This window comes from Heliconius melpomene, chromosome 6 (genome assembly GCF_056956725.1).
Source record: "Heliconius melpomene rosina isolate 202511_hmr_F chromosome 6, ASM5695672v1, whole genome shotgun sequence".
In the NCBI taxonomy this organism is placed as follows: Eukaryota; Metazoa; Arthropoda; class Insecta; order Lepidoptera; family Nymphalidae; genus Heliconius; species Heliconius melpomene.
Window position 1 is genome coordinate 13,326,616 of NC_140394.1, and position 11,254 is coordinate 13,337,869.

Sequence of the window (11,254 nt, forward strand, 5' to 3'; positions counted from 1 at the left end):
GTTGTGTCCCACACACAGCCGGGTAGACAGAGGGAACCTAATGTTAAGACACTCCGTTCGACACGCACCGCCGAGTTCAGTTGCGTGTTGAGTGGCGGAACTTAACGCCGAACTTAACGGCACGAGAGCGAAGAAATTTAAATATAAATTTAAATAAATGTTTCATTTACTCGAGTGGGAATTGAACCCACAACCAGTCGCGTTTACAGTCATATTTTGTGGTATCCTCATAGGTATATTGTGAAGCTTTGCATAATTAAAGAGTCTGCCAAATTAGTATTTTTTATGTACATTGTTAATTAAATAAACATTAATATTTAATTAAAGCGTCGTTAAAACCAGTCGTCATTATAACTATCAAGTAAATGAAGTTCTGATAAAAAAAAAGTTTTTAGGTAATCCATTGAGATTGTATTTCTGGAGGCATTTTAAGCCTCAGTTTGCATGCATGTAATGTATCTATTAATTGGATTTAATGCGGAAGTATGTCGTCATTTCATCCTCATCACTTATAAATTACATAACTAGGTTATACGTAGTCGTCATAGAGTGAGTCTTAACAGACTACATATCAAAGTGAATGTGTTCAAAATAGGAATTAAAACAAGTATAATGTTATAAATATTTTTACATAATATATTTTTATCTATCTATCTTCGCATTTGATATTAAATATAACGAAGAATTCTCTCCGCCTCTCTCTTTCCCGTATAACTCGCTCCATCAACGGTTGCATAATGATCATAGTTGGTCGCCTCTCCCGCGAACAGCACCTTGGGAATCCCCGATCCGTCAAGTAGAGGTTCCCCTAAAGTCAGTCTTGCTTCCGGATACTCGTACAATAAGAAATTGTCATAAGTGTAACTGCCACGCGTGTACGGATTTGCGAACCATTTAGTACTGGAAAACAAAAATTGATGTAGCTTAATGACGATGTGACATGAAATTTAAATATTGTATGTAATTGTGTATACAGTTGTGTGTTTGTTTGTAATTTTAACAATTGTTTACAATCTAAATAAAATAAAATACATTTTACTGCAGTAGAATTCTTTTTTTTTGCTTTTTACTACAGTAAAATATGCTATTTTTTAGAAAAATTGCTATTTTTTTTTCATCATCAAAATCACAGCAAAAATATATTAAGAGTTTAATATAGGACGCTGTTGGCGGTGCAAGAGGTGTAGGCCGGTTGTCAAAACGTAGCATAAACGTTTTAGGCCAAGCATATAACGTACTGTCTATAAACCTACACAAATACAAAGCTCAGCTTACACCTCGCGGGCTGTAATATGAATATGAATGTATAGATTACTAGTCAAAAGAGCTTAGATGGCTACCAAGAGGCACGGGTTTGAGCCTTGCTACATCATTTTTTTAAGAAGTACGCTTTTTCTTTAAAGTATTTTGAATGTATCTATCAAATATAGAAATATTCTTACATAATAATTCCAGTTGGCTCTGGTACCGTTATGCCGTCGCCCAGAAATTTGCGCAGAAATTCCATAATTTTATCCTTCACATCTTCTTCTGGTAGAGATGCTACCTAAAATATTGGAATAAAATTATAATATTGAGGTCGACTTTAAGCTCGACGGTTGTGTTCAATTCCCACTCGGTTAAATAAATTATTTTCATCTCCTCGCTCTGGTAACAAGATAGAGTGTGGCAATAAGTTTACTCACTCGACTCACAAAGTCTTGAAAATAAGCGTTTCGCAGGATACGGCGTGAAGTAAAAAAAAAACTATTAACGCAAAGATTTACCAATTTCGAGATATGACCTCTAGTTTGACATGTAATAACCCCTCTCGACCCAACTGGAGTTGTGCACTCCCCTATACTAGCAGTCCAGGAATCTTCTTCGTTCAATTTCGCTCTTTCTTCATCTCTCCAAAGGAAATTGTATGATCTACCATTGGGAAGCCATTCTTCGTCAAAACTTAAGATCACCTTTTCGGCGACTCCAAAGGATATTTTATCGATGGCGGTTGTTTTTTCTTCGGGCAATGGTGGGGAGAAGAGCGTTGAGTAACTGTAATTAGTATGTATCATTAATTTTATACGAGGCTTCGCCTTCGTAGTCAAATTGAATAACTATGAATTGAATTGAACGCAACTTTCTAAATCCGAAAGGTTACTTTAACTATCGATAGAATCTTTAATTTTTAAGTTTATTATAAAAAAGAACCGCGTAGTTGGTTAGGGAAGGGAAACATTCTATTCCCTATGTTTGCTTAAGAGATTATAGAGATAGAACTTAACGTGACACTTTGTTTCGTTCCAGAGCGGAAACATAAAAACAATCGCCCTGAGCGTGTATTCAACCTACGACTATAGCGTTCATAGCCAGTCGATGTTCTTAAAAATCAATGAATAAAATAAAAAATAAGTACTTTGCTTTCAAAACTCCAATAGAAACGGTAACAAGCACATTGTCAGCGGTATACACGTCGCCGTCTTTACAAACCACTTCGACATCTCCAGTAGAATTTTGGGGCCAATTTATGCGAACTACTTCTTTGTTTAATTTAATATCCAAAGTTGGTAGGCCTGGACCATTGTTGTAAGTGTTCTGGAAAAATATATTCTTTTTACTTCACTACTTCACAGTTTTTTCCGCAAGTAGACTATTTTAACACTTAACAATCGTCGAATGAAGATACAAAAAAAGATACCACCGCCTCGGAAGGCAGTTCTATTGCGAAGAGCCGGCAAGAAACTCAACAGTTACTCTTTTCAATTTGAACGTTAGCAGAGCAAACCTAGTGTTGCCACACCACCCTTTTACATTCTAAACCATTAACAGCTACAAACAAAATATTAATACGATATATGTGGCCGGACGTGGCGCAGGGGCACAGAGTATGACTCTAAAAGCGACTGGTTGTGGGTTCTATCCCCGCATGCATTTATATTTTAATTTCTTCGCTCTGGTATCGAGGCAAAGCGCGGCGTTGAGTTCCCCGCTCATCACACAATGCCTCCAGCATTCGCGGAGGCCAATGACTAAAATAAATTTTAAAAAATAATCTTTAGAAACAAAATAACCAATAAAATGTCATGATACGTGGCATAGCCGTATCTGTGCCAGGAATAGTTGAGGCCGTCCAACAACTTGTATGTTGTTAGAGCGCTTAGTTCGTCCCAGTCGTCCGCGCCCTCGTATTCAACTATCAAAAGTCTCACGAGCTCCATGAAATTGTCCATGAAATCTTGATCCTCGAGCAGGCTTGGGTATTGCCTTGTGATGTAATCGAATAGCCTAAAAATATTATGGGCTTTTTAAATTAATTAATTAATTTAATTTTATTAGTTAAACTTGTAACTATGTAAAACAACAAAAGGAACTATATTTAACCCACTTGTTATAATTGTATAGAATATTCTATTTCATTCTATGCACACCGGTTGGATATCTCGTCTAAACAAAACATATAATTATATGAAGACGGTGGCGGCACAGGATCAGACTATAAAAGCGATGGATAAGAGTTGGACTTCTATTCGAGGGAATAATTATATTTAATGATTTTTCAGATCTGTTGGCGGTGACATCCGCCACTTAAAAAAACAATAAATAAATCAGCTTCCTGCACACAGCAGGGTAAGCAGAAAGAACCCATTGTTAAGACAATAAGTTCGCCACTTTCCGCCGAATCCTGGTTCATTGCGTGTAGAGCGGCGAAATTCAACGCCGCGCTTGGCCTCGACACCAGAGCGAAGAAATGGAAATATAAATTTAAATAAATATTTCATAGCGTCACAACACAAGGTTCCCTTTGTTAGAGTTTATATAAGTTACATATAATTGTATAGACATTATTTTGTATTCTTGTCGAGGCTTGTCAATATTTGTCAGTGAGTCATATTGTTATCTACCCGCTTAAAAGCATAATTGTCTAAGGCTTCTTGTAAAGTGTTTTTAGTTTGGTATGGCAGTCTAGTCTGAGACGTCGCAGTGGACGGTCGAATAAACCTTTGTACTAAATTGTACTTTTATTCTGAGCCCCTTTATACCTTTGCCTACTGCGTGAGGTAGGACATGAACGTAAGGGCAACAGACAGACGTATTCTTCAACCAATCAAATCTTCTCAGGGAACCCTCTAAAAATGGTTTCCAACAATTATTCTTAAACCCTTTTGGATTATGCAGTCGGGTGTTCTGCTTATTTATTATTTCTCTCTATTTTTACTTACCTTTCTTTAATAACATTTCCTAAAGTGTTCGGCTCCTCTGGGGGCTTGTATATGTTCTCAAAGGCAAAATTGATGAGTTCGTTCACCAAAGTATAGTTCTCGTTGTATCCATCCGACATGAACACATTGTGCGACTTGTTTTGTACGACTAAATCTATGTTGTATTTGATGGCCGTTTCATAGGCTATGTTGTTTTTAGTACCTTCAACTCTGAAATTAAGATACGTTGTAGTATTGTTCTTGTACACCATCAATGTTGTTTTATTAGAAATATAAAAATTATATAATAATTTTTCACAAAATAATAATAATAATTTAAAATTTGGTCAGTCGTGGCGTATGGACAAAAGTATGACTGTAACCGCGACAGGTTGTGACTTCGAATACCATGCGAGGAAATAAAATATTTAATACATATTTCCATTTTCTTCGTTCTGGTGGCAAGTCTTCGAGGCAAAGCGCGGAATATAAAAACATATAAAACGGAGTGTCTTGGCACTAACTGCCCCGTTTTATGCAGGATATAGGTTGAAGCTGAAAAAAATACCAAGTTGTTATTTTCCACTTACACGTCACCACCCAATTCCACCACACCATCACCGAAGTTCACCGACTGCACTCTTCCCCCGATCTTATCTTGCGCTTCCAAAGCCAGAACTCTTCTTCCAGCGTTCACGAGATTTGAAGCCGCGGTGACTCCCGAGGTCCCCATGCCCACTATTATTGTATCGTATGGGAGCTTTATTGATAAACTGTAAAAAACAAATATTTAATTTGAATTACGTGAAATCTACGTATGTATGGCTATCGTAGCAACGTCCGACTTTTACCGCGATGGTTATAGGTTCAATCACACTCTGGGCAAAACATTATATATATAATGTTTTGCCGACTCAACCCTGCACTGTTATATATATATATATATATATATATATATATATATATATAGCAGTGCAGGGTTGAGTCGGGTCGGGCTACCCAGTTAGCGGTGTCTCGAATTCTTTGGGAAATTGGAGAACAGTGTCTTAACCCTAAGTTCTTTCTGGACCTTGAATACAGAATATAGCCTGAAAATAGCAGAAAATGTTCAGGTGAAGAATAATATATAATTATATTTGTTATATTTTTATCACTTAATTTTTATGCCATAAAAAAGTACTGTAACGCGACGGTTGTGGGTTTGATCCCCACTCGAGGAAATGAAATATTTATTTACATTTATATTTTCACTTTTTCGTCATGGTGTCAGGGCAAAGAGCGGCGTTGAGTTCCGCCATTCATCACGCAATGCCTCCAAAATTCGGCGGAAAGTGTGGAACGGAGTGTCTTGACACCAGGTTCCCTTTGCCTAGCCTCCCGCAACCATTGCGTTTACATTTAGACGCTTGGCTAACTGTAAACGCAATGGTTGCGGGTTGCGGGTTTAGGGTCAGCTTTATAATAATAATATTACTAAGAAAGATTACTTACGCATCGTGTAACGAGAGTAGAAGAAATAGAAGAGGTGTCTTCATTTTGTCAAAATAGTAACTAATAACATTTAAAATACTTCTTATATATAAATGAAAATGAGATGCTTATTTATTAAATTATACGTGTTATAATCGTACATTGTTTATATATATGTACATAATTTAATCATTAATGTCGTCGTAATCTATATATATATATATATATATGACGACAGTCGGTTTGTTTTGTATGTATGTTGTGTTTGTTAACTACAGTAGTGAAGCTAAAGATGTAACGCTTTGGCAATTTGATTGTTTTAGTCTACCGCTGAATTCCGCATAAAGCAGAAAATTAAAGAGAAAAATTAGTGTTAGGACACTAACAGGGGTCAAAAGTAAATATTTTAGGTCTACTCAATATTGAAAACACAAAAACAAAATAAAGATAATAATTATATACAATTTTTAACTATGAAACTATGAAATTAATAACTATAAGAGGTGAGTCGTGGCGCAGGACCACAAGCGTGTGACTGTCAACCCGACAGGTTTTCGGTTCGGTTCCTTCTCGAGGAAATGAAATATTTGTTATTTTCATTTCATCTTCCATTTTTCTGGCAATACTTAACCTCTGGAAAGTAAAGCGCGGCGTTGAGTTCCGCTACTCGATACGCTCCCTCATTGCAACGTTACCTCAAAATAATATTCTTAAGGACAAGATGTAGCTATAAAATGTAGCTATAAAAAACCTAATAATTTGGAATTTACAAAGCTATTTGAGCAGTATTAACGTAAGGGTTATGGATCCTGGATTAAACTTAGTTCTATAACTTCTATAAGTGCTATTTAGTGTGTCTGAACTGGTTGGCTCCATTGTCAGATCATGCAGAGCTAGATGATACCACAACCTGTATTAAACTATGTAGGTCAGGTTGAGGCCAGACGTGGCGTTCTGGTGTCGAGGCGAAGCGCGGCGTTGAGTTCTGTCACTCGACACGCAATGCCTCAAGAATTCGGCAGAAAGTGGAGAACGGAGTGTCTTAACACTAGGTTCCCTCTGCCTGCCCTGCTGTGTGCGGGAAAAAAGAGCTTTTATTTTAATAACAGGAAAAACCGAAGTCTGCAAATAATAAAAATGTACAATGATAATTATAACAAATGCACATATAATAAAAAGTCTATTAAAATATTTTGCGTTAATTATATGATTATAATTGAAATTGGAAACGAAAAACTTGATATCTTTTGCAAGTCGGACGACCTTAGGTGATAAATGTTATGCATGACCGAAGAGTGTATGTTATATTCAACTTTTAACGTTGTTGCTTTTTATAAGTGTAATAGTGTATCATTTAAATATAACGTTCATAAAAAGGCAGACATCAGCTCGATTTCCAAATTTATTTTGTAGACATTTTATGTTGAGTGACCTTTGCTTAACTTGATTACGAGACTATTCTTATTTAAGAATTCAAACCCACAATCGATATCAGGTTCATCCTAAAAGTCTTGTTATATTATTTTAAAGAAAAGGTATTTTGTCAGCGATCACATAATTTTGTAATAAACAAATATACAAATTGATAATAACTGAACTGAAGGTTATACATGTGTCAAAGACCGAGTATATGGCCATCGAGATCCCTTCCGAACTTTTCCGACTTAGGGGCTGACCCAGGACCTATAAGGATAGTGCTCGAGGTCTTTGACACATTTCATCCACGGAAAATGGTTATGTAACGCTAATGCCGCAGCTAGAATGTATCGGAAAAGATACCAAAACGCTGAACGTCATCCCGATTATCGTGTATTTCGATTTTTCCCTCTTCAACAAAGAAGTAATCCAGCAAGTATCGTACCATTTTGGAATCCAGATTAAATGCACAAACTTTTCAAGTTACTTGCAAAAACCAGTGTAGTACATTTTTTTTATAGTACAGTCGGTTAAAGTTGGGTGTAGTAAATATTTTGAATTTAATGTTAGGCAAAATTACGGCATTTTATTGAAAACTGATGCAGGTGTGTTTCAATCTTAAGCTGTAATTCACAGAAGGGTTACTCATGATGACATTACAGAAAAAACAATGAAGAAAGAGTAATATTTGTAGTTTTAGGACTTGAAAAATCATCACAGGGTGTCGGTTTTTTCGATATTTTTTAAAATCAATATAATATGAAAAATACATGACAAAGATTTTTTTTCATATTTTTCTCATAACTGTCACGACTTGGTCTATCACCTGTTTTCGTCTTATCGTTGACTCCTGGCACACCTGTATATATATACAGGGTGGAAGAGGCAGCGCTCCTTTTACTGAAACTGCCTATAGCTTAAAATATTTCAAACCCAGAACTAAAGATCAAGGTACTTAAACAGTTTGGACATAGGATTTTTTTTTTCATTTTACGATTTTTATCCATAGGTACCTGTATTTCGTGTAACGCACACATACGTATGCGACGTTGCCGCTTTGATAGGTAAGTGTGTGCGTGCTTATGTTATACTTTACAAACGGCGTTTTATTTTAAAACGATAATTTTATTATTTATTTTGTTTGAAAAAATAACTTTTTCATTTTTGAGAATTCATTTTTTTTCTGAATTACATAGTATAGGCCTTTATAAAGTAGTTAAAACTGTGGTTTCATTTAAAGTGGTGCTGACAATTCCATCCTGTATATACAGGTGTCCCAGGAGTCATGTCGAAGGAAGAGATTAGAACAGATATTACATTATCATAGATGGTTAATCAGTGCCGGTTTTAGCACTATCGGCGCCCTGGGCGAAATTTTTTCGGCGCGAAAAATAATGAAAAAAACTAATAAAATTTCACTTCTTATTTCTTTTCACTTCTTAGCCTTTCTATCTGCGAACTCTTTTATTAGGCATTCAAAGTCTATGTTTTCTGCAATTTTATTTTCAAAGTTGTTAAGATCACTTTGTTTTTTTTTAGATCTTCGACTATTTTAAAGGGCATCAAAAGGAAAGGGGCATCAAAGTCGACGATCACTTTGTTTTTTTTTTAGATATCAAAGTCCACGATCACTTTGTTTTTTTTTTATATATCAAAGTCGACGATCACTTTGTTTTTTTTATATATATCAAAGTCGACGATCACTTTGTTTTTTTTTTTAGATCTTAGACCATTTTAAAGGGCATCAAATCCCTTAAACCGCACCGAGCAGCAAATACCCTAAAGAGAGTATTTGCTGAGTAGAGTCGTGACGTGTGAGGGTGAAGTTAGATTTTAAAATAAGGAGATTTAGTCTTCTGATGTTCTTGGAGAAAGGAAGGACGAGTGTCACGAATCTGCTTCATTATTTCGGCTTGAATTAACCCACAATGGAGCTTACAGGTCCAGTAAGAGTCATTTGCGAACAATCTCCTACACATATATATTCCAAGCTAGCGGCCCGCTCGCGGTTTCACCCGCGTGAACTATGTTATTATTAATTTCTGTCTCCATGACTACGTCCTAGTGACGTCTATGCAAAATTTGAGACTCCTAGCATTTGTAGTAACGAAGTTTCATACAAACTTTGGACCCCAAAAACAACCCCTTAAAAGTCGAATAATGCAAATTCCCGTCTTAGCGAGCACCTACGTCCTATAAATAACTCCTATGCCAAATTTGAGATTTCTAGCACATGTAGTTTCTGAGATTTCGTGATGAGTGAGTGACCTTTCGATTTTATATATATAAGATATAGATTAGGGGACAATATTCAATTTAATACTAACTAATCTCGATTAAATTTATGATTTATTAATACCATGCTACAATAAAAGCGAATTCGAAAAAATATTTTCCCACCGTCGTTGACCCAATCTCTTGATCGTTAATTAGCGATGATACCACCTTCTTGCTTGCGTGCGACTACGTGTGAGTTAAAATGTTGCTTGTGTTTCCATAGTATGTGGTGTTTGTAAAATTAATAAAATGATTGTTAATTGAAATGTTTTTGCCAAAAAAATAAGAAACTTAATTGTTCGTTTCGTTTCAGAGAGTGCGTTTTCTAGAGTTCCGTACCTTTAAGGAAAAAAAGGATAAAGACGGACGTACAACTGAGTGATATATTATAAGATCACTTTGTTGTACGTCTTATCTCTGTCTTATCACAGGAACGCTTGGAGATATCGAGTTAAATCCAAACCTCAGATCTACGGTGCCTTCATTTTGTGAAAAAATTGTATTTCTACATTTACTTAATTAAATCTTAATATAAGATATGGCCGTTTATATCGCAAACGTTAAAGGGAACCAAAATTAATAGGGTACTTCCGGTCTTTGTTGGCAATTAGCATGTACAGGTAGTACTAGTTACGTTAGTACGAAAAAATCAGAAAAGTAATCATTTGTGGTTAATTCCTAAAAAATAGCCTTTAGACGGGGCAAAATTTGACATCACTGCCGCTAGTTCAAGTGAGATATCAGATAAAAGGAATGAAGAAAGTGCATATTCCAATAGAGCAAAATTAAGTTCTTTCACTCTTATAAGTAGTATTTAATGCAGAAATTGGTACGAAACCCTCGGGTTACATTTTCGTCCCATTTCTATCCTACCTTTCCTCTCTAAAATTCTAGAATCCACCGCTTACCAACAAATCTCTAGGCATTTTTCTAAATACGATCTATTAAACCCTCTACAGTCCGGATTTAGAACTGGTCACAGCACCACTACTGCTTTACTGAGAGTCACTGAAGACGTTAGATCAGCAATGGAAAATAAGCACTTAACTGTGCTTATTTTAATAGATTTCAGTAAGGCATTCAATGCCGTAGACCATGATCTTCTTATTGCACTCTTATCCTGCGCTAACGTCTCCAGCACAGCTTTACAATGGTTTTCGTCTTATCTTCAGGGGCGTCGGCAGTCGGTTCGTGTAGGCCAGACCTCTTCTGACTGGCATGATGTGACAGCTGGTGTCCCTCAAGGCGGTATTCTATCTCCTCTTCTTTTTTCATTATTCATTAACTCCATCACTTCCGTTATAACCTCTCGATACCATCTTTATGCTGATGACTTGCAGCTTTATGAACACGCTAGTGTAGATAATATTGTTGGTGTTGTTAATTCTCTTAACAATAATCTTCGTAACATTTCGATTTGGTCGTCCAAATACGGAATAAACGTTAATCCTGACAAATGTCAGGCTATAATTATCGGCAGCTCGCGACAGCTAGCCAAGCTCGATTACAGCAAACTGCCCAACTTAACTTATAATGGCACGGTCATCAATTTCACCACCACTGTAAAAGACTTAGGTATTATAATTGATAATAAATTAACTTGGAGCAATCATGTGGCAGATATGTCCCGCAAAATTTACGCTTCCTTGCACTCAATGGTGCGCCTCAAAAATTTCTTACCTGTGCAGACCAAACTACAGTTGGTCAATACCTTGCTGCTTCCTATTATTGATTACGGTGATGCTTGCTCCTTGGATATGAATAAAGAACTGGTAAACAAGCTCGAGCGGATACTCAACACTTGTATACGCTTTATTTATAACCTCCGCAAGTATGACCGTATATCATCTTATAGGAGGCAGCTTGGCTGGCTTTCTGTGGCTGATCGCAGGAAGTCTAGAGTCCTTTGTTTA

At 36.3% G+C, this 11,254-nt stretch overlaps 1 protein-coding gene across 1 annotated transcript; it reads right to left on the reverse strand.

Annotated features, from left to right (window-relative positions):
* Nucleotides 1–621: 621 nt before the first annotated feature.
* Nucleotides 622–5,738, reverse strand: LOC146538658 (peroxisomal N(1)-acetyl-spermine/spermidine oxidase-like). The gene is made up of 8 exons (XM_085186839.1): nucleotides 5,670–5,738; nucleotides 4,769–4,951; nucleotides 4,200–4,409; nucleotides 3,051–3,264; nucleotides 2,396–2,574; nucleotides 1,767–2,034; nucleotides 1,443–1,546; nucleotides 622–900 (listed from the first exon to the last, which is right to left on the reverse strand). The coding sequence occupies exons 1-8, from the start codon at nucleotides 5,711–5,713 to the stop codon at nucleotides 669–671; spliced, it is 1,434 nt and encodes a 477-aa protein (XP_085042965.1). The 5' UTR covers nucleotides 5,714–5,738; the 3' UTR covers nucleotides 622–668.
* Nucleotides 5,739–11,254: the final 5,516 nt, after the last annotated feature.

What these genes read in the sequence shown, in the direction of transcription:
- LOC146538658 (XM_085186839.1), bottom strand. Translation starts at nt 5,713, where the DNA reads ATGAAGACACCTCTTCTATTTCTTCTACTCTCGTTACACGATGC. An exon ending in CGTATCATGACATTTTATTG is followed by an intron (nt 2,575 to 3,050) that starts GTTATTTTGTTT and finishes ATATTTTTCCAG; the next exon opens with AACACTTACAACAATGGTCC. An exon ending in GAGCCAACTGGAATTATTAT is followed by an intron (nt 901 to 1,442) that starts GTAAGAATATTT and finishes TTTGTTTTCCAG; the next exon opens with TACTAAATGGTTCGCAAATC.